Source organism: Argiope bruennichi, chromosome 3, assembly GCF_947563725.1.
Source record: "Argiope bruennichi chromosome 3, qqArgBrue1.1, whole genome shotgun sequence".
NCBI classification, from domain to species: Eukaryota; Metazoa; Arthropoda; class Arachnida; order Araneae; family Araneidae; genus Argiope; species Argiope bruennichi.
Window position 1 is genome coordinate 27,902,785 of NC_079153.1, and position 25,034 is coordinate 27,927,818.

General features: G+C 29.0%; 1 protein-coding gene across 1 annotated transcript in view; it reads left to right on the forward strand.

Moving 5' to 3' along the window:
* The window catches only part of LOC129964207 (neprilysin-11-like), a 73,196-nt gene that overhangs the window by 41,676 nt on the left and 6,486 nt on the right, over nt 1–25,034 (forward strand). Inside the window, exons 8-19 of the mRNA XM_056078926.1 lie at nt 1,811–2,014; nt 3,483–3,566; nt 6,147–6,286; nt 8,009–8,258; nt 12,213–12,311; nt 14,497–14,568; nt 16,760–16,884; nt 18,689–18,744; nt 20,274–20,325; nt 21,048–21,115; nt 21,942–22,057; nt 23,984–24,052. Of these exons, the coding sequence (XP_055934901.1) occupies nt 1,811–2,014; nt 3,483–3,566; nt 6,147–6,286; nt 8,009–8,258; nt 12,213–12,311; nt 14,497–14,568; nt 16,760–16,884; nt 18,689–18,744; nt 20,274–20,325; nt 21,048–21,115; nt 21,942–22,057; nt 23,984–24,052 (1,335 nt within the window). The remainder of the gene's footprint in view (nt 1–1,810; nt 2,015–3,482; nt 3,567–6,146; nt 6,287–8,008; nt 8,259–12,212; nt 12,312–14,496; nt 14,569–16,759; nt 16,885–18,688; nt 18,745–20,273; nt 20,326–21,047; nt 21,116–21,941; nt 22,058–23,983; nt 24,053–25,034) is intronic.

The following is a 25,034-nucleotide window of genomic DNA, read 5'->3' on the forward strand; positions in this document are numbered from 1 at the left end:
GCTACGCTGCACATTGAGAATGGAACTATGATTTTTCTCCACAATAAGTTGCATTTCTGTTATATATATATATATATATATATATATATATATATATATATATATATATATATATATATATATATATATTTACCATCAGAAAATGTGTTTAAGCACTAAAAATTATGTGATATTTTTCTGAAAACTACATTCAGAATGAAAAAACAAACAAAAAAAAAACCACTGAATATTCTCCATTCATTGTCTTACCGTATATAACGAATACTGCAAACACTTAAAAATTTATTTGGTGGTTTAAATTGTAAAATATGCATGCAATAAATTCTGATTCATACAATTTTATTTCTACCCAGTTTCTGTTTGTTATCATCAGTAAAGTATTGACTTTTTAAACTGCCAAACGTAAGTGTAAGTAAACAACTTAATGGAGTAAATATTACAAACGTTTTTCAAATAATAAATTTTTATACAAGTGTTTTTCCCAATGGTCTCTTTTATATATGTGTAAGCTTTCTGCCTTTCTTAACATTTTGTATATTTAAATTTAAATCATCTAGTATTATACTTTATTTGATCACACAATTCAGTAATTTTAGATTGATTGGTAAAAATATCATTTTCTCAAAACAAAGCACCTTTTCAGTAAATAATCATTTGCGCTCTATGGAAGATGATGATGATTGATCTACGAGATGGTCGTGTTTGTGATCATTAATCGGTATCTGCAATTCTTTAAATTTTTTTGTTCTCTTCAAATGTAAACAAGCTTAATGGAACTAGTTTCGGCATACTTAACTTTTTAACTGTTTCCTTCTTGGATTCAAGTACTGTCATTGTAAACTGAATATTACCAACTGCCAGTACTTGTTCACCTAACTCGGACTTAAACACATGGTTCAAAATTGAACAGCTTATCTTTTACTGTTTTATTATATTTTACCCTACTCTAAGCTCTCTAAACAGAGAACTACTCAATGTAAAGGCTCCAAAATTATCGAATATACTATTCAAGGCATGGAGAAATGGATTACGCAAAAAATATTTTTTCTTTCTCTCTCTTACCTTCTGCTTTTGTGCCACACTGTGAGTGGACGGGCCTTGTCCGCGCCTCTTGTAAATAAATCCTGCCTCCAGGATGGAAATAAAACAAGATTAAAAATTAAAAGTGTCTTCTCTGTCTTCGGCCACGACTCTACTTTCAAAAATTACGTTTACACACACACACACACATATTATATATATATATATATATATATATATATATATATATATACTCAAAAGCATAATGCTACAGCATATTTTAAAAGTTAGCCATACAGGAAAAGTAATAACATAAGTTGTTCAATTTTTAGCCATGTTTTTAAAGTCCGAGTCAATGAATAATTAATGGGTTGTTTGTAATATTCAATCTACAATTATAGTATTTGAATCCAAGAAGAAAACGTAATTTAAAGAATTAAGTATGCTGAAATTAATAGTTTTTCTTTATTTTAACGTTTAAAGTAATATCTACTTTTTTAAAAATCCATTGAAGGATTTTCTATATGAAAACTGTGAAAAGTTTCAAGATTTTTCTTTATTATAAATGTTTCTTTCTGTAATATTGTTGTTTATCCTTTACTTATATTTCTGAAAGAGTGTAACAAGAAATCTGTAATTTTTTCCTTTAGCTTGGCCCTTAATAAACGTGACATTTATATGTATATTCAATTGTTCAGTAGCTTTTAAAAAAGGGTTATGAGATGGTGAAAAGTTGGCGATGAGGGGTATGAGATGCATGTATTAAGAAATTTCCATTTATCGTATTTAGATGAGAATTGCTCGCCCTCTCGTTTTTGTGAACGACTGTTCCGACGAAGACGCCAACTCAACAATGATATTGGAAAAAGTAGTGGAACACAGAAAAGCACTCATAGCAGTATTGGAATTGCTTGATGTAAACGTAACCGATGCTGTAGAAGCTGATATAGACGAATTATTTATTTTCGATCATGATTTCTGCAATGCTACCCAGGTAAGAATTAGATGTTTAAGATATCCGAACACGTTCGGGGCACTTTTTTTGAAAAACATGTTGTAGACGTGCTTTCACCATATTTCTGTGTTTAAGACTATTAAAGATTAGCAATAGAATGTAAATATTTGAAATAAACATTAATAATTTTTGAAAATTGGCATTTAATAGCATAAATTTAAGCATAAATTAAATAAAAATAGCATAATTAATTCTTTAAAAACTTCAAATTGGCTACACCAAAAACTATTACCCTCATCTGAACAACATTTATACCAAAATAAACTAAATACTTTTCTCTAGGGAATGAACTACAAGCGTTTCGTTATAATAATAAATAAAATTTTTAGAACCAATCAAAGATTTATCATGAAATTTTTAGTAAATTTATAACATTATTATTCAAACAATAGGCTGTTAATTAAAAAATATTCACTCAATCTAAATTCTTTTTGTTCATTCCTTAGAAAATAGTGTACGGGCAAAGTCCACTAAATTTCATAGCAATATGATAATTATATTTTGAGTCATTTGATTTGTTGTGAGCAAAAAGTAAGTCAAAATCAATTTTGTGAAAAATGCGTTTAAAGTATACAGTAACGTGTGTTAATGATAAATTACGTATCTACTTAAAATTCCCCATATTAATAGGTCATTCCTTCTTCCTCCACAGCTTTTAATAATTTTCCTTTTTTAATCCTTTTGTTTTTTTATGACAGATTTTACATTTGGCAGTGAATGCCGCCTAGATTCATTTATTGTGTCTTTGTCGAGTTCAGCAAATGCTCTAACTGCATTTGCACTAGGATACACTCCAATACCCTTAAGGATATTCAGTAATCCTATAAAACCTTCGTTAAAATGTATTACAGACATAAATGCCTCTGATCTGAGGGTTCGGAGCTCTACAAAAACATCTCTAGTTACAATTTTCCACAAAATACCATTAAAACTCTCATTGTCATTTTGCGTTTTTTTTTCTCCAAAATTCCGTGCAAAAAAATTTTTATATTTAAAACTAAATTTGCATTTAAACAAATTTTTAGCATGTTTTTTGGCCCTTTAAATCGGTGTTTCCGGTTATTTAAATATCCACTTCCGGTTTACCAATCATTACGAAAATATTAATATTTTGCATTCTAATTAAAGTGGAGACAAAAGTAATCCTATTTTGTATAGCTCAAAGACTGGCCTATCCAATAAAAAAAATCTTTTAAATACAATTTTTATCAAAAATCAACCTTTGCAACCTTATAAAAAAACAATCAAATAAAAATACCTTAATTTTATATTGATTTGTAAGTGTATATTTCAATTGAAGCTTCAAAGATACATTCATTGAAATTTTGTGTAAGAGTAGCTTCAAAAAATACATTTGAAGATTCTTTGAAAACAACACAAATAGTTTTTTGTGAAAATGCTGAAATGAAAGTTTTCTTACATTTTTTATATGTTTGTCTCTTTTCAGAAATGTTATAATAATGCAGAAGATGCTCCAAGAAAAGGAAAAGAAAGATTTACCTTGCACAAATTAGCAGACGCTGCTCCTCAAGTAAATATTGATTTCTAATTCAATTCTTCCGTTTCAGTTATAAAACATATTTCGTCTTAAGTTGAATTTTTCAAATGTCTAAGAATAATCAAACAGGATTTTTTCAAAAGTTTAAAAAGATTGCTGGTTTCCGTTTTAATTTCGAAGTCTATAATTAGAGTAATTTTCAAAGATTGTTTAAAATTTATTTTTATTGCAACTGCTTGAGAGAACTATGATGAGAGATTATTGTGAGTGATTGTTATGCTTTTTAACTATCTAAATTTTTGCATACGAAAACAACGGCCTTGCATAAGAAACAACTTTTGTTGTTTTGCACAACAAAACAACTAAAGTTCAAAGAATCTTCAAACTGTTGGTAAAAGGCTAGAAATTTTTTCCATCATTTATTTTAATATTTTTGATTTCCAGGCTATTGTAATATTGTGTGCTAAAATTACTATCCATAATGAGTCTTCCTCTAATTTCCTTGAGTTCGTCGCATTCTGTTATGTAATGCTGGACTGAACCTATTTGCCCACATATAAATGTGTTGTCTTGCTTCAATCTGTAGAAGGCATTCAGGAAATCTTCCATGTCCCGCTATAATTTGCCCTATCATCTGGTAAAATATTCTTTTTGTGATTTTTGGTTCCGGTATGAATTAATATGTTATGCGTCCTTTGCAAGACATTATTCATCTATCCTTGTAAACATGAAATAATTGAATTTGTAATCGAAAACCTGATCAATACCGTTCAAAACCGGATCAAAATTAAATTGCTTTTTCTAAATTCGCTGCAAAATTTCTCTTAAGTATAAGGTAATACGTGTTGGAACAAACATAGGATTATATCATTTTAAAATATTTTCATTGATTTTTATTCAACATTTCATTTGTTACACGTATTAATTTAAATGAATATTATTTTTCATTTCTTTTTTAAAATTTGATTCTCAAAGTTACAACTTTCTCAGTCATACAATCAGAAAGCCTTTCTTAAAGGCAGCTATGTACCGATGAAATTTGCCACTCCAATAGTTATTTTGCAGAATTTGGTGACTAAAAGTGCATCCATATTATTGAAACTGAGCGATTTTGAACTCCAAAGCAAGATTCGAGAAAGTATATGAGCTGTAGATACAACACTTGAGTTACCCTTACCTAGACTCGGTATCCGGGTTATTTGAATAACTGCCGTTGCAATAGCATGAAGATGGGCCATCCTCGACCTGTTGCAATCTCTCCTGAAGGAAATACTCACCATCATGAAAATGTAGGCAACTCAATTCCACAGCCTTAATGTACTCACCAGTTAAGTGAGAATAACCATAGTGGCTGCTACCCATATCAGAGATATCCCAAAGGCGGGAGCTATGAACTGTAAATGCAGGGAAATTCAAACTATTTTTCATCAAGTACATATTCGATCACGATGTGCGTTATAATTTACATCTTGACAGCTCTTCATTTACAGCCTCAAGAGTATTTTCTCCATCTTTAAAAGAACGAACAAAGAAAGAAAGAAAAACATTAATATATTTGAAATTCTAGAATGCAACAGGAGAATAAAGTGCTATGAAAACAATATTCTGAGAGATTTCACCTAATACTACATAAGAAGGATAAATGCCGACCCGTAATTCAATGATTTAAACATAGCATAATTGAAATCGAAATAAGAAGGTTGCAGGTTTTATCCTCTGATAGTATTTTTATCTATGATTCAAAAATTGTTAGATCGATCTGGGTTTTTTTAATGTGTCGTATACTCCTTGAAATTCCCACAATTTCAAGGAGAAAGCTTTGACATTTGGTAATGCCGCATTTTCCTTTTATCATGAATCCTTGAGTCATAGACATGAACAGATAAGCTGAGAAAATTAGAGTTTTATCCTCTCTATATATATTCTTAACCAATGGTATTAAAAAAAATCGGTAAATCATCCGGGTTTCTACAACGTGTTGCTAGTTACAATTTAGCTGTCCATTGAAATATTTCCTTGAAGTGGAACTCAAGTAATCTCTGGTCTAATCTATACTCCAAGGTCGCCGTGACCTTCAGAAAATGCCATATTTCCCTTTTATCATGGACGTGAGTAGATAAGTTTCACGAAGTAGGATTTAAATCAATTCAATGATACATAGCCTATGAAAAAAAGTGAATTTTCTACTTGAACGTTTTCAGAAGGAGTCAGTGCTTTTGTTTTCCTTCAATTGATGCAAACTTTATGAAAATTTCATCTTTTTAGATACTCACCATTTTCATGGCTTCATATTTAATTGTTCCTAACATTTTTTTAAAAATTTTAGGTGAATTTTTAGTACATGCCCATTCTGAAATATTTACATGTACCCCTAATATTTTAAAACCCATAAAAATTGAAAATTTATTAATGGTTTCATTTATCATATAACTATCGTTATGTTAAACTTATTCATATCCAATTCATAATTCATATTCAGTCCAATTCATATTCAATCAAATTCATAATTCATATTTAACCCAATTCATAATTCATATTCAATCATTGTGCATTATCCAATGATTCGAAAAAGGATTTTCAGTTGAAACATATTTTTTTTTCTCATTCGTGCAGATAAATTGGGTCAGGTGGCGAAATATAGTCTTCAGTGAACTCAGACTCAATTTTCCTCACGATAAGGAAGATATTTACGTTCATCAAATAGAAAACTGCATCGAAGATCTAGATGGATTGTTGCGGAAAACTCCAGCAAAGTAAGAATATGAAAATTTATTTCCTTTTAGAAATCAAAATCGGAATGTGAAAAGTTAAATATAATGTATTCTTTCGGAAAATTTCGGATGGATGCACGATTAAAAAGCTCCAGAACGTTAAATAGTGGAAAATGGCGCTTCATTTCACAAGGAAACTCGAAGCTCAGAAAATAAAGCGCGGTCGAGGTAACAGCATTTGTGGAAATCAATAACATACCATCTGACAGCAAATCACTACTTAAATATTAAAATTACACAGCAGCGTTCAACGCATGAACTCGCAACGCTATTCACATTTCAAAAAGAGATCTTCTCGTATGAGCAATTTTTTATTGTCTCCAGTTAGGGTTTAGAATTTTGTAGAAGAATCTCGAATTTACAGAACTTCACATTGATTTAAAAAATCTTGTATTTTTAAAAATCTTCATTTTTTTTTTGTCGCCAATATAAGGTCAAATGATAGCCAAGTTCGATTTTATTAAACATACATCCATTAAGAATCCTCTTTGCAGTCATAACATGCTTGGCAGGAAAGTCTTTTAATAGTATATAACAAAACAGAATAATATGTTTACAATATATTTAAAAACAGAGAGTTTGAAATTAGAAAGTCTTTAAAAACATATCTTTATTAATGTGTTAAAAAGGGAGAAAGGATTTTTTTTTGTGTGTGTGTGAAGGTTTCGAAAGTTTTTAGAAGGTTGTAAATACTTGAATGACCGAAAATAATAATATACGAAAATTAAACAACGTTGAATACTATAAAATAGAAAAACTGTCATCAAAAATTAAAATATATAGTGTACCAATTTAAGTAAAATTTCAATCTGCATCTGATGCTCTTATTACTCTGATTTGACATTTAAATTTTTGACTAAAAAAAATTAAATTTTTGAAAACTTTTTAAAATGTACTTTCAAGTGCTTTTTTGCCATTATTATATTCTACTTATATTTTTCAAATTACAATTAATTATCATTAATATTATAGAATATTGTAAACTGTTTTTCTCCCGGATTCCTCACCTCATAATGCCACTTCCATGGGATAAAAATTTAATCAGATTAATCTTTTAATTAATAATTAAGTTCTGTAAACATAAAAATCATGAATTGTAATCGAGAACAAGCATTTCAGCATACTAAACACGCAGATTTTTTTTCACCCAGTAGTGAAAAATCTGTTGTGAAATTCCATCTTAAAAGAAACAGATACGCTTAAGTAACTTAGACATAACAGATAGACAACATAGACTTTCAGTAACTTGAAAAATTTTCAAGTTTCTGAGTATTTCAATCATTTTATATTATCGTCTATTTCTTTATCATTAATTTATGATTCATTATTATAAATATCAAGTAATGTTGAAACTAATTTTTTTCTGATATTGACAACCAGAAGAAGCATTGGTATGAACCAAGATTTAATTGAATTAATCGATAAGCTAGAGATCATAGCCTGAAAATTTAAACTATTTCATTGCCATTAAAAGCACAAATTGGTACAAAATTATCAAAAATCCAGCATATCAAAGAGCAAACGAAAAACCAGCTAAACATTTTACCTTTATTAGTTTACCAAAACAAATCTAGTTAAATAAAAATATATAAAATTAAACTGAAAAAGCTTACACACTTATTTATTTTATAACCCTGAATAATTTTTTATGAAACAATTGCTATTTAAGTTACTTCTTTTAAGAATTAGCTTTACTTATTGCAGGGTTCTGTCCAATTATTTGGCTTGGAAATTTGTTTTAACTCATTTAGGGTATTTGGGAGCTCCTTTTCGCCAAGTTCTTGAAAATCATCCGTCTCTGCCAGAAGATGTAAGCGAGCAGTTCGACATCGTTCCAAAGTATTCCATCCCCCTGTGGAAACAATGTGTTGGTTACATTAAAGGCCATATGCCTATGAATGTGTTGAAGGTATATCATGATCGTCTTGAGCAAGAAGGAGCTGATGAAGAAGCAGTAGGTTGAAAATTGCCTTTTTTCTGAATCATTTGTTATGTAAGATAATTGCATGAAAAATCTGTTTATGGAAATGAAACCCAAAAAAAGTGAATAGTGGAAAATAAAATTTTATCCTTCCCAAAAACGCCGAAGAAGTGGTAATAAAAATACAATGGATAAGTACATATATAAAATACAATAAGCACAAAGAACAACACATATAGACAATAATTTCACAAGCAATAGTAGTAGAAAACTGCATAAAAAAATAAAGAACTCACTTTGCAATAAACACTTCAAGAAAAAATCCAATTGACTGATTCTATATGTTTTCAGATAGGGAATGGAATGTTATAGAAGAACTCTCGAATCTCGGTTCCTAATAGAAATAGGGCTTGCATTTTCCAGAGCCTTCATTTTTCATCAAAGTCGCCAAATCGCTAAATAGGCCTAAGTTTTACGCCAAAGTCGAGATCATCGACCTTGTATCTAATATGCATCCACCAAATTTTAGTAAATTTCTTTTTCTTTCAAAGATATTCAATATACCAGGAAGCATATTTCAGAATCGTAATAATAATTTGTTTTTATATATTTCAATTATTGACGTGATTTTAAAGTCTCCTGAAATTTTATTTGTGACGTCTGTGATGTGAACTGGCCTAATTTAATTGCGTACAGAAGGCTATTAAGGAGATTTGATAATATTTTCATATATTTTATTTATAAGACGACGTCGCATTTGACGATATAAGAAGAGACGGTATTTGAATCGCTAATTATACATAAGGTCACCAAATCGCTAATTAGATCCAAGTTTTATGCCAAAATTGCGATCATCGACCCTGTATCCATTCTGCATGCACCAAAATTTTAGTAAATTTCCTTTTCTTTCAAAGAAATCAAATATACCAGGAAGCATATTTCAGAATCGTAATAATAATTTGTTTTTATATATTTCAATTATTGACATTTAAAGTCTTCTAAAACTTTATTTATGACGTCTGTGATATGAACTGGCATAATTTAATTGCGCACAGAAGGCTATTAAGAAGATTTGATAATATTTTTATATATTTTATTTATAAGACGATATCGCAATTGACGATATAGGAAGAGACGGTATTTGAATGTAACTTAATAAGCCGAGTGTTGATTAATCAAAACCCTTATATTGATGAATGAACTTATGGTGTACAATACTTATTTTGAACAGAATGGATAAGATTAAGAAATGGTTGACTTAGAATCTCATTTGTTTCATATACATTCAATTGTATTAAAAAGTTATTCTAATGTTATTCAATCACTGGCATGAGTTTAACGTCATTTTAATTTTCATTTCTGGGCTTTAATTAGTGAAATCGCGTTATGTCATAACGCATAGAAAATTGTCAATAAGAAAAATTCGTTAATACTCTTGAAAAATTTTTTTTATAATCAGTCGATATTATCATGTTTTTTGATGCAATCAGTGGGCGGATTATATCATATAACTTTGAACAGGCTTAAGATATATCATAATTGTTTTACTCGACGAAGAAGCGATTGTATAAGTGAAGAAGCGAAGTTATATAATTAGAACTGACGTAGAAGCGGTAAAATGAGCGTAGAAGCGGTTTCTGTACTATAATAATGCATATAATGGTACAGAAATAGAGCATGCCAAAATAACATTAGGAATTACATACTTTTGTTGTTATGAAAATGCAATTATGTCTTTGAAACTTGATATTCAGAAGATATGAAGAGTAAATAAACAATTTTGTACTAATAATAATGATAGAAGATGAAAAAAATGTATATTTAAATAATTTCAAAACATATAATGTCTTTATATATTTTATCTTTTTATAATATTTACATTTTTATCCATATTGAAATTAAATACATAAACATAATTTAATTTTAAAGAACTATCTCTTCAAGGTTTAACATTACAAAATGATTTTTACAGAACTGATATTTTTTTCTGATGCTATATTAGAAATCTTCGCCAACTTTATCTCCACTGCCCGCCACTTATATTTTTACATATTCCTGTGGGAAATATTTTGTGTCCTGCGGAAATTTCCTGCATCGGAAATATTTTATCTTACCGAAAATTTTGAGAGATAATTTTTCAAATTATTTAATAATTATTTCTAATACAATTTTATCGTGATAACAAATTGAATTTTTATTTTCTAAAATTGCCATATATGCGAATAATATTTAGAAACAGATTTATTACATACATTCGATTCTCTAATTCATTAATTGTCTCTATTTGCTTTCCAATTTTAAAAAAAAGTATGGTTGAAAACAAAAAATATTCATGACATGGTAATTTTTTATAGGAAGGATAATAATTCCAAGGACAAAAAATATCAAATAGCTAACAAATTGCCAGATGTATTCAAGTATCATTAAAACCGGAAACGTGAGATTATTTATCTTTCAGCTTTCGTATTTAAAATTATTTCGGGAAAAAAATGTTGGAGAATATTGTTGTTACAAGCCTAAGAAACTACAGAACACAAATTCATTCTTTCAGTTCGGCTTATCTAAAATAGCAAAGAAGAACAAAAGATATTGTCCTTGAAATAAAAAAAGACTTATTAAACGATAGTTGATCATAATAATTACAATGTTCAGTCAGCGTGTCATTACCTGCGAGTTCTATGCTCTTTTGTATTCAAATGTGCTTTATGCTCAAATGTGCTTTGTGTTCAAACAACTTTCTAACTGGAAAGATTGCAATTACAACATTAGATATGGAATCAGCAAAGTAAAGTAAAAATATATTATATTACATCGAAAGGAATCATTTCATGTGATGTCACTGTCACATTATAAGTGGAATTTATCCTTCAAGTGAAAATCTAGTAAAATTCGAATTGGAATTCCCTAGTAGACAGCAAAGTTAGTTCCGAAAGCCATTCAAAACATATCCTTTACGAACATTTCATATCTGCACAAGCACAAGAAAGTAGTCTCTTCTTTCACGATTGAGCATTCGTCAGCCTCAACATTATTCATTATTATGCTGACAGAAGAATCGAGAAACTATAAAATTTTGCTCCGTAAATCAATTTTCAAACTTATCAGGTCTGAATTGATATTTCATTTCTAGAAAAACATTTTTGAAAAACAGATTTGATAGGAAACGGCAAATATTTCAAAATTCAGAAGTAATGAAAATTGTAGACGCTTCTTGGTAAATAGGTAAAAAATCTTATATAATGATTTTAAAATTAAGCCTTTTTTTCGGACAATTAAAAAGATTTGGAAAGAATATATTCGAAAAATTATTCCAGATTCTTTACGAATTGTTGCAACTTTTAGTTTGAAACCCAACAGGTCCGAATTCCTAGAAATGTTGAAAACTTTTCACCGATGAAAGGGCGCGGGGTTCTAAACACAATTGAAACGATGTCGGATCCAATTATTAATCAAAATTATGCAAAAAAGTGGGTATTGATTAAACTGTCTTTACTTACCATAAACAGCTTTCTTCCATCCAATATCCATCAAAATGCTCATATTTTTATCGGATTAACGGAACTCATTTTAATAAAAAATGTAAATACAAATTTTTATGTGGAAGTGAATAAAGATGCTTTACAGCTTGAGGAACATTATAGATAAAACTTCATTTACCATCTAACAGAGTCGAATCTGGTTACTAAAACGACAATGTGTGAACCACGTATTCGAGATGGTCATCTGGCGGATACATTACTGGCAAATAATTCACATGATCTTATTGCTTATTATCTTACTCTATGCTTGACATCACCAGCTTTATTTCTACAATGTGTGCCATGTATCGGAAATTAAATTATGGAGTCACAACTGGTATACACCATACGATCATGAATTGTTCTACTTGTTTTATACGAACTATTTAATGCCACTGAATGATAATTTTATATTATGAGCGGTCCAATTAAATTATATTAAATGCATATGGTATTTCTTTTTTAATAGATGGACGCAATTTCAAGCACTATAAAGAATGAATTTCGAATCATTATGAAGGACACCAGAAGTCTTCTAGAAAACGATCGCGTTAAATGTGTGCACAAGGTAATCTTTTTTATTCAAATATATATATATAATTTTTTTATTACTTTAAAGACTATAAAATTTCCACAGGTTAATCAATTTAAGAATTTTCTAGCATGATCTTGAATTTTTCCTTGAAGTTTTTATTTATTTATTTTCGTCATCTCCTTAGACACCTTGACCACCTGGTAATAACATATGTTTTTAGGACTTGAAGGTTTGAAGCTGGAAAATTTGATGCTTTGATTATTAATAAAAGATTACTTTGCTTTTTTTTAGCGATTATACCTTTATTTTCTCATATACCTGCTAGTCCCACTTGGCAGAGAAGAAAATTTGATGAGATTACATTTTTCGGAGAATTTTTCCATATCCTTGGATGACAATAATATAATTTAGAAAAATTAAAGTTAAAATTGTTTCCATATACATGTTTTAATAATATAAAATCGTTTTGTAATCGTTTTAAATGATTTTTGAAGCAAATATATAGTTTTTTTTATCCATACAGAAAGTGCTAACAATTATAACTGTTGTGACAATTTATAAGCAATTAATATTTTTAGTAATTAATAATATTATCTATATATGCACATTATATTAATAATATATATATAAAATTGTGTCAATAGTAAGTTGTCACATTAAAAATAAATAATCCTATCTCCACATTAACTAATTAACATACCTTTTATTTATTTATTTATTTATTTTTCATTCTGTACTCAGCAATACTTTCACTTCTTAAAAGGCGAATTCATTTTCTGTAATTTAGTTTTCTGTAATCAACATGAACTAATCAGTCAATATGAGCGAAAAAAATAATACGATCTAAAAACAAAAAAATACAAAAAATATCATCCGTGGAAATATTTTTAAATCCCATTGGATCTTGAAAATTCTATGCCATTTATTTATGAGAGATGCGGCATAAAACATAATAATATTATAAAATATAACTGAATAAAATGTTTTCCGATGTTAGTCTTTTAATGAATTCTAAAGCGTGCATTATTATTATTTTATTAGCCATCTTCGGTGACCAGCTGATTCGCCTATTCGATTAGTTATTTAATTTCAAATAAATCGTTAAAATATAACTTCATGTACACGATTTCATCCAATTGTCAGATATTAAAGTCGTGTTACTTAAATTACCTTACATATTTTTTTTTTATTATTTTGTACATGAATCCTTCTAATGAAGACCAATCCCATAGCACTATAGCGTTTGTAAAAACGTAATTGTCAGGTTATCTATCTTCTAGCTTTCGCATGATTATAACCAAGTTTTTATTCATTTTTTAAACCACGCAGATATTAAATAAGATCCCTCTTCTGTAGCTTTCAGTAATGGAAGGTAATCACGCTGTTTAATATTTGATAAAACAATGAAACCAGCTTGAATTTCAGGGGAATAAGGTAATCTATTATTAAAATTTAGACAAAAAAATTGCGAAAATTCAAAACGAAATCTGCACACGACTAATAAATTGATATAACTAAAAAAACTTTATTTAAATTAGTATTATTGTGCAATAATATTTTCTAAAGTTTAGCAAGAAAAAAAACCCACTAAAATTCAGTTTAATTTTTAATTTATTAAAATTTCTAAACAATCAATCCAATACGTCCATTTCCACTCTCTAAGGTATGTATAGGGCCGGGATAGCCTGTTTGATTGGGCGTTGGATTAACGTCCCTTGGATTGCGAATTCGAACCCCACCGGACGAAGACTCCCCGTGTGTGGGGTGGCTGGCGCAAGTATAAATCTGTCGGGGTCACAAAGTTCTCCATGTTGAAATTAATACCACTGGGGGTACTGGATCAGGGGTGATCGTTATCTGATTCAGGTCTAAATTACGGTCTGGGGATGAGTGAATGAAATGCATGAATGAAGTCCACCCCATAAAAAGGCGTGTGACGTGTATGTAGCTAAGTCGTACTCTTGGCCCTAGATGGCGCTATTGAAAAACAAGAGACGCAGTCTCGGCTTAAATTCACTGACTTTTAAAATCAATGGGCTTGTCTATGATAAGTGTTATTAGAAACAACAACAACAAGGTATGTATGGGCCAAGCGTTCTGCCTATAGAGTCCAATATACACATTCATCTTTGTTTTTAATAGCAATTAAAAATGAAGCGACTAATTTCGTATCAGTATCAATTGTAAACATTAAATATTATTATTGTTTCTATTTTAGATTGATAAAATTCAAGTATCGTTGGCGTATCCACCAAAAGATGATAATTTCTTTGCAACATTTTATTCAAGTGTAAGTATTTTTCGATAATTTCCGAATAATTTTTCTTTTTGTTGTTGTTGTTGCAAATACTAGAATATAAGAGAAATAATATTAAAGGTAACCGTCTTCGACATCAGTAGATTCACCATAATTATTGTCTATATACATTTTTATTAAAATCTTTTACGCATACTTCTGTTTCAGTAATATTCTAAGCAAAGTATTTTTAAATTTGAAATTTGAGCAGAAATATAATTTTGTACTTTTTTGAAATTTTACTCTTTTTCTATTTAGAGTACTATGTAGCTGCAAATTCTTTCTATCTATCAACTTGCCTAGCATTCAAACTTTAATTTGAAATGAAAATCCTTTAATTTCTACTAATTTGATAATGTACTTGTTGTATTGAAAGATCTTATAAAGTAATATAACTGCAATAATTCGGTATAGGAATTTTTTTTTTGTGTGTGTAAGTAATTCCAAATAGACTTCGTAACTTTGGATATAACTCAAAATGTTTTGTTTAGTTATTCAAAAGGCAGTTTTTGTGTTACAGCAAAAAAGCAAAATATATTTTTATACATCCAGTTATATTAAGAGAAGGAGAAATGCTTTCAAAAATATGCAAACTATAAAATATTTTCATCAATTTCATTTCTTATTACTGAAATCAAACTCGATCTGTAATTAAATCTTTGAATTTTAACTGCATACATAGGAAGAAAAATCTAAAATAAATTATTTATAATAATAATAAATATGTTTTGAATTTCATGATAGCCATGAACCTATTCCTGTAAAATAAATCTCGAAATATATTTCAAAATTAAAGTTCGAGTAAAGTTTTTAAGTCATCTAAATTGGTTATCAGAAAATATAATATTATAAATTTTTCAAATTTTGTAAGAAACAGTTTTATGCTGCAATATTTCTTGAAATTATCAAAAAAGAAACGTCTTAGTAATATAATTAATTAAAATTTTAAAATGTTCCAAATTTTAAATTTTAAAATATTTTTATGCTAAATTTTATGGCTTCAGTTCTATTTCCAACGATTTGTCTTTTTGAAAATCAATACACATACACACATTCTTCTTAATTAGATTTACTAGAAAATATTAAATCTGTCTTCCGTAATGTATACAAAATAACGTTATTATGGATTAGGGGTGTTTAATTTTATTAAATAAATAATCAAATATAAGTATCCAAACAGGTAAAAAAAATTTGAAAGTCCTAAATATATTTTTAAAATCAACTGAAAATTAAGGATATTGTATAAAGTGAATAACTTGAATTATAAATTTATTCAAACAAGAAAAAGTACACAAAATATAGCTCTTGCTGATGTTAATTAATGTGGAAAATTAATTTCCCTTTTAATTACTTTTCTGCATATACTTTTATAACTCATCGTTTTTATTTAAAAGCATGATTTCATATTGGTAGTAATAATTCGGCTTCTAAAATTCCTTTTTGAAAACTATTGCCCTCATAAAATTGTTGTTGTTGTTGATTATGATGATGTCGTGTCCGCGTTAACCCCGGAAAGGGGGTGTAGTAGCTTCTGACGTTAAAGACCCCTGAGAACCCGAGGGCAGAAGTCTGACTTCTAGCTAATACGAAGATGACACTCACACATTCGCTTGCACAATTCCTTTTTACGGGGGGGGGGCATATTCACACATCTCACAGATAGAACACAGATGAAGAACAACTATGCCCAAACCGGGACTCGAACCCGGGACGCCCAGATCACGGGGAATGCATAAAATTGTTGATTAACTATTACAGGCAGTACAAAGTGACTGAATAAGTGAAATGATCGTAAACTGCTTAAACAGCTGCTTCTAACCATTCTGCTTAGCAGCTTTCACTTTGAAATACTACTCAAAGAGTGATTTTTATTATAATTCTGTTCAGAAAAGTCCTTAAAATTATGTGAAAATGATTAATATAAAATGTTTAAATAATGGAGTAATAACATAAGATGTAAAAAATGAACTCGCTGTAATATAAAGATTATTCTTTGTAGGATTTTTAAATTTTTTGAAAAATAAAGTTGAGATAGACTAATAATAAGCTAGGACTTTTATGTTGTTTTTCATGATATCTTTTACTACCTTCTATAAATATCATAAAATTGTTGCATAATTTACTAGCCTTAGGTATACCTTGCTATAGATAACAGTAATTAGTTTAATATTTTGAATCCATTTAGATGGGACCGGCTAGAAATAATTTCATGAGAAATGGAATGGCACTGAGATCTATCAAATTGAAAAAATTAATGGAAGGAGTGTCCACTTCAAAGTCTGAACAAGATATGGATATCCTTCTTCAGACGTAAGATTTTTATGTATATATTATGATTACGATTTCCAATTAAAAACTGTTTGTCGAATGAAGAAACGGAGAAAAAATTGTGGATCCTTAACAGAAGTATATGCTGTTAATCTTCAACAGAAGGGGTTGTTGTCGTTTAAATTTTATTATACAAAATATATCTGAATTCATGGGCCAGACGTTAAGAGTAGGTAAAATACAAATAAATAAACATTTTTATATTGCAATAGAGAGTCAGAATAAGTAAGTGTAAGTAAATACAAAGGCATAAAATATGGTGCCTACGAGCCGTCAATTGATTCTGATAATGACCTCCCTGGAAATCTTTCAGTCGCTACTGCAATTGTCCGTGAAGCAATTTGTCGCCTGGCATCTTCAAATCATTTGCTCGATGCTACCGGACCTGAATCGATGTGGGTGGTGGCACATTTTAGAATTTACTGTAATATTAAGCAAAGAAAGGGCTTTTCATTTTCTCAGCATTTTTGTCTTTCGCCAATTTAAAGCCAACACTTTTCATTACTGATTCCATACTGCTATGTTTTTTAAATGTATTTTAACTACTCTTAAGTTTACCCACCCATGGAGTGTTTGGTCCATGAGGAGGTAAGTTATTAAGTTTTACTAACCCATGGGCCTTATGTTCGACTCAAGAATTCAAGGACATCCTGTACATGTTGTTTGTTTGTGTTTGTGTGTGTATATGTGTGTGTGTATGTGTTGTGTGCGTGCGTGTGTGTGTATGCAAGCGCGTGCTCTTTTTATATAGACAGATAGATATACATGATAATGATAACGTATAACGTTGTTTTCCTTATTCCTCAAGAAAACTGTAGTAATTAAACTTAGCAGAAATGTATACAAAGACAAAATCTGTATGAATCAACAATATACACACAAACAGCATATGGCTATTTAAATAACAGCGCGATACGATTCAGATTGCAGTTAAAAAGCTTCAGAATGAAGAATGCACTTCATTCGGTTTATTTTCCCGCTTTATGTAAATTTTCCAACAGGACATCGAAAAATCCAGAATTATCATCGAACTTCTGCACTTAGAACAGATATCGCCATAATTCTCATATTTTCATTCACCTTCATTTATGTCGCCAAGGCCAAGGGGAATCATTGATATGACATTAATTCAGCATCCATTAAAATATCTGCAAATCTCTCTGCCTTACAATTGCACTAACTAAGCATGGAACATGATGGTACAGATTCATAACAATAAACAACACACTTTTGAAAAACATCTATTTTTAGAACTTATTAAACATTCATATAACCTTTCTTTTGTCGATTTTATCAACAATGCGCTATCTTCAATAAAACTGTTTTAGAAGGAATAAAAAATAAATCATTTACCTTTCAGGTGAGTAAATAAAAAGCGAATTATAAAATTCAAAAAGTTTTAACTGTGTTTCATAGAGTCCGTCACATCTGGCATCGTCACAACAATGCATTATGATTAAATATTGTTATTCATGAAGTTTTAGTTAATAAAATCTAATAATTTCATATCACACAAAGATTTACTTAAAAAATTATTTACTTTTTTCAATACAATTTTGTTTATTTTCTTTTTAAAATGGAAGATAAGTGTTATCAAATATCTTTAGGTTTCATAAAAATATATTTATGATCATTTTTGATTTTCAAGTTTGTTGCCTTGTTTTTATTGTTAAAAAATCATTATTAAAATTTATACTTATGAAACGATCGAATATGCGTTTAAAATTCTTAAGTAATTCTTTTAGTATGTTTGTTTCATTGAATAAAATGCTCATTTTTGTTCCAGGATTTTTCCTCCTTTACAAGTTGCTCTTCGGATGTCATTTGATAGTGATTTCGTAAGTAAGTATTATCTTTTTTTTTTAATTATGGCCAAAATCCTAAAATTAATTCATGAATTATTTATTTTTACTACCATCTAATAAAAGTTTATAAATATTTATTAATAAATGTTTCAAATTTTTACCGTTAATCTTTTTCTGGTATATTGTAATATAATCTTTTTTTTGTCTAATAGAAACGTTTTGAGTAGAAAGAAACAATCAAACTTATAGATCCTACCTCCTTTTCTTAATGATATTTACTAAACTAAAAAAGAAATGAAGGAGCAAATTTTTTGTTACATTTTAGATTATTGGCAAAATTTCAGTGTGTTTGATGATATTTTAAATGCCCTCTCAAGAAGGGGTTTTCGTAGATTAAATTGATCTTTTTGACATTTTCAAGACTATTGGAATATAATGAGTTATTCTTTTCAGTCACCGATGGCATTCTTGTGTCTCTCATTTGTAAAGTGCTTTTCTAATTTGAAATGATACCATAGAAGAAAACTATCTACATAGTGATAAGAGTCACCACATAGTTGTTTGATAATATAATGAAATATTAAAAATCTTTGCACTCTATTTTGTTACCAAAACCGTCTGGTGGTTGTACGTTAAAAAATATCATACACGTTGGATAATGGAAAATTACAATTTATTTCACAAGATTATATAAAGTTTATGTGATAGAAACACAATCGAGGCATATATAAAGAATAGCAAAACTTATAAAAATTCACGATAGAAGACAGCATTTGCTTTTAGAATGCAGCTAGAGAGCTGGCATGGCGCATCAATATTCCATAGAGAGAATGTGTGTGTCTTTTATGGTATTCGTCTTTTATAATCTCAAAAAAGAGTATAGAATTTTCGAAAAGGTTTTTCAAACATCATTTCCTAATACAGCAAGGTTTTTAATTCTTTTGTTTTCTAGAACCATTATTTTGCATACAGAGTCACTATACGATCGCAAAATTTTCGCCACCTACGAAGGGGTGGGGGATCAATGACTTGGCCAGCAAGAATATCTTTAAATTTCTCTTCTCAGTTATTCAGGATGAACCTAACATTGCAAGAAAGCAATCGTAACAATATGTATAGTCATGCTATATGAAGAAGAAAAAAAGCTTGTTGATACGCCATACCTGTAAAAAATATGTTAAAGATTAAATTTCAAAAAGAAACTATTTAAACTCAGTGTAAATTTTGCTAGTCTCTTTTTCTTTATTATGAGTAGAAATCTCTTGCAACTTGTCATGCACTCGTAGAATTGCTTTTTGCTGAGCCGAAGAATTGAAAATATGCATATTTGAATATTGAGATTATGGATAACATGTTTTAAAATGTTTGCCAGAAAAAAATGAAAATGAAATCCCTATTTTCATTTTTTACTTATACTTCATTTCACAAAATAAAAATGCCTTATACATTAGAATGTTTTAGTCAAACATTTGTTGAAATCATAACCTTTACTCATTTTTAGATAAATGCTTATATAGGTTTTGAAAAACATATTGTTTTTAACATTTTGTATTTTTTTGTTTGCAGTTATTTCTTTACCATTGCTAAAGTCACTGGGAATTTCTGATACTTTACCAAAGTAAGTAATAATTCGAAAAATTTCTAACATTTAACAATTATTGTACTTAAAAATTGAAGTAATGTTTCTCTGATTATTAGAGGATTGTTTTCTTTTCATTCGCGTCAGATTAAACCATTCTTGAATAAAATAGAATCTCCTCCTTTTCCCTAGATTCCTAGTGGAAGGTATTCTCATATGATATTCACTTTAGAATCTTAGAGAGCTCTCTATTCGTAGACCATGCACTTGTAGAAATCTCCGGACGTTTTACTAAAAATGTGTTAGGGCATGATGATGCAGAGAATATTTATGTTTATTTATAAAAAATTTTCAGAAGATTAAAAATTCTTTAATTATCGTTTGCTGTTTTGAGACAAAGAATGGCAAAGAATAATATTTTTGATGATCCTGAATTAATCTGCAAAATATTTTGAAAAAAATTATTATTTAAAGATAATTACAATGAAAACATTTTATTAGATCTTATCAAAACTAATTAATTGGAAGTATTAATTTATTGTATTCTTTATTAATTTAGATATTATTATAAAAATTAATAATTACTTTTATACGGGGGGGGGGTATTGGTCAAATAAATTTCACCTCATAGATACATAATAGTTTATATAACGACATTTGTTCTTTTTTTTTTTTTCACATAGAAATTCTTAATGGCAAATTTCCTTTTAGAAGAGTAATAGACTTTTGATTTATATGTTTTTTAATGTTATTTTCTCCAGATATAAGTCAATGGCGTCTATGGGCATGTTTCTGGGACATGAATTAAATCATGCATTTGACTTAACAAGTAAGATATTTTCATATAATAATTAATTTACCTGTGATTTTTCTTCTTTTTTTTTCTTGTTTTAAGAGTTTGAAAAACTTACAATTTTGTTTAAAGAATTACTTATTTAGTTCCTCAAAAATCGAATTATAAATACCAATAATTATTTTTAAAAATTAAATTTTTTGTGCAAGAAACTTTTTACTTCATTCTAAATTCAGTTTCAAATAATTTTTCAAATTACTTCGTCGTCATGATAAGTGCAATATTTTTTTTATTTATAAATATAAATTGTTTTTGTAATATTTTCATTCTGACACTTTAACACTGAACAACATGATTTCAAGAACTTAATAATGTGAATACTGTTATTCTATATCTAGCCAATGAATTATTCATTTTCATTTTAAAATTCAAACTAAATACGTAAAAGAATTTTAAATCTAGTTATGTTTTTAATGTAAGGAGTTCTTTATATCTACATAAATAAAATGAAATAATAAAATAAAAGAAATAATATTAATTATATAATAAAATAAATGAAATAAATCTCTAGTAATTTCGTGTGCATAATTTAGAAACTTATTACATAATAGAAATTTTTAGCATATTACTTATTTTAAATTTCAGCATCGAAAATTATTTGAATTTAACCAAATAAGGTTTACTGAAAATTAAAGTTTTTTAAGGAAAATAACATGTTGATGTTATGTTTTGGTCAGTTACGTTGTCATTAAAATAGTTATTTTATCAAGTATCGTTTTTCAAATCATAAAGCAAGAAACAAATATTATATATCCAATTACGTTTAACTTATTGCATTTCTGAATATTCTTGTATCCTGAAGCTTTAGACCCATATCTGGGATCGAACTGGACAACTTTCCCGAGTTATGTACTACGACAGGTTCAGAGGAAGGCTCAGTGTTTTATGAAAGTTCCAACACATGGTAATACTACGTCGGTAAGCAATTTTCTGTCTTCATGAAGCTAAGTTCAGTTCTCCCATTCTTTTTACTTCCTTGTATACAAAGTGTTGAAATCGACAAGAAATTCGACGTCAAACTTTTCACGAATCATTTCAGATCTACCTGAATCGAAAATTCTGTTTTTCATGGTTTTTTTTTTTTTTTTTTTACTTTTTTAACATCTCCAAAATGTTCATTCTTGTTAGGTATTTTGAAAAGGGGGACTATCTTTGGACACCATCTTCTAGGAACTTTCTTCTGACACCATAACTATTTCTTATGTAACTGCATCTATTCGAAATTTTTCTCTCAATATTGTTAGATTCGGCATTTAAGAACTTTGAATTCAAGTACTCCGCGATCCATCCCTCAAATAAGCAAAACCATAACCGTATCCAAACCCATCGTTTTAGAATTATATCTATATGTAGCTCTCAATTTGATTGTCTCTGAACACGATAACTCAAAAAATATTTTGATCTAAACGGATATAATCTGTCAAGTGATCTCAACAAATTTGTCGATTTTTTTATGAAATTTTGAATGAAATCAATTCTTAAGAACCTTGTTTCCCTGTCTGTCCAAATGTAACTGAAATTAACCAAATTGATTAGATTTCCAACTCTATAACTCAAAAATAAAGAACGTGGATAAACGAAATTTGAAATACAGTCTTTGACTTCTAATGAATAGTTTCTAATTTAAATTTGAATCAAATACGTCGAAGAGTTGATGCTCTGTTGAATTGTACTTCCGTATGCATATAAACACGATAATTCAAAATATCAATTACTTTAAAAAATGAATTTGATGTTTAATATGTTTACTACAATTATTGTTCTGTGCCAAATTTTGGCTTCAATTAGTTTTCAAAAAAGCCTCCAAATGTATGTTCTGTTTTTTTCTTTATTCTATTAAGCAACAAATTCTCGCATGTGCGACTCTAAAAAAGGATATTTGAAAATTCGTGCTATTCATAGCATCCATCGCCCATTTCCATTCCATATGCGACAGGAAAAATTATAACGCCTTTATTAGAGAATATGCAAAAAAATTTCAGGAAATCAACTTCTGTTGATTTGTAACTCAGAGAATTTTTAAATCAGAGAATCTGACATCCGTATTTTATACTTGATCAAAATCTTATTAGTTTCTTCTTTCTAAAAAGAACTGTCCCTGTAATATAAATTAGTTACAATAATTTAGTAATTCATAATTTTGAAAATTAATAATCTTTACCCTTTGTTATTAAACATCATTAGAATATATTTCGAAATCATGAGTTCCATCTAAAATTCCCATCAAGTAACTGAAAACAGGATGCTTATGTAAAACCGAATGACCAATCAACATTTTAATATTTTTATTGCTAAATTGAAATTATTTGTTTTAGAGGTCACTCTGATCTAATATTAAATTTCTAGCTTCCTGACTGGATGGTTGCTTATTGGAACTTGAATTCAATTTATATTTAGCCACGTTCTAGAATTGTAGATAATCGTTGAAATTCGTGAATCCCTTCCTCAGATAGTTTTTAATACAAAAGGATAGTGATAATATACCTAATTTTTTTTCTGCAGTTCCTACAATTTTTGATGTTCAATTATTGCTTCTCATTAGTTGGCTTCATTTTTTAGTATTCATGTATTGTGTTTGATATTAATTGGTAGCAATGACCTACCAACAATCAAATTATGCCAAAGTTTAATCTATTCTTTTTTTAATAAATTCGTGACTTTGATACAATTTTGCTAAAATAATTTAGAAATTAATAAATTTTTAAATTATAGTTTTCAGCAAAAAGAAGAAACATTAATGCTAACGTAATTTTATCTTAATTTTCAATGCTTTCTTTATAGATTAATCATTTTTCCTCGTTAAGTCCTTCTTTAGCATTCATTTACTATCCTTGATATTTATAGATGATGAACGCTCAACCAACGATCATTGAAGACTTAAGTGATCATCAAGGAGTTCACCTTGCTTTCAAAGTAAGATTTCCCTTATTTTCTTTAAAATTCTATTTCAACGTCTGAATTTTTTTAAAGGCTCTCTTAATTGATATTATTAATTTATCCATAAAACTACAAGAGCTTTTCATGCTAAGCTGCGATAGATAATACAACAATGTAAGATTAGAGAACACAATTAATTCATTACAAAAAGTTATGTACAATCATGGTCACAATTCGATATAATTAGTGCGAAGATTCTGGCTTTTGTCATATCGCTGGAATTATAGTTTCTTTATCCACTCTTTGAAAAATGTTGCCGCCAGTTAATGTAAGAGGGCTTAGATATTCTATTCTCACTAGCCTAGAAGCTTTGACTTTCTAACTAATCTTTCAATACGGAGAAAAAGGTGAAAATTACTCAATTCTAATCTGCAACAGATGTCGCTCAAATTTGTCAAATCTATCACAAGAGATCTTATCCAACTATTTGATCAAATCTTTTGAAAGAAGCAGTGAATGTTTGAACTCCTGACAATGAGTTGGTTCATTAGCATATTGTTACAAACCTGTAATTTTGCTTCCCAGCACGAATAGTGTCATCATAAGAAAAACCGTTTTACAGTCATCTGTATTAGATGCTGTCGGATGCCGAGCCAGTGATCCCAGAGCTTGGCGACAAACGTGGCGACCATTTGGTGACTTGGCGACGAATTTGGTGACAAAATGGTTGATACTCGAAACTTGATAATTCTGTCGATCTGTTCCTTAAGAACCGAGATACGCCTGATTGGTCTAGAAGATTCTAGTCCTGCCTCTTGGGAACTATAAAAGGGTGGCACTCTCAAGATATGTGGTTCGTCGTCGTGAATTGTCGTCGGAGTCACCGGCAAGTAACGAGTCTTCGAGAGGATAGCGAAGTAATGGAGGAGTGCCAGCTTTGTGTGGAGCGAGTGCTGAACTGCTGTGTGCTGAATCATGTTGTCTACTGTGGAAGAAGCATCATATCTTATGTGTAGTA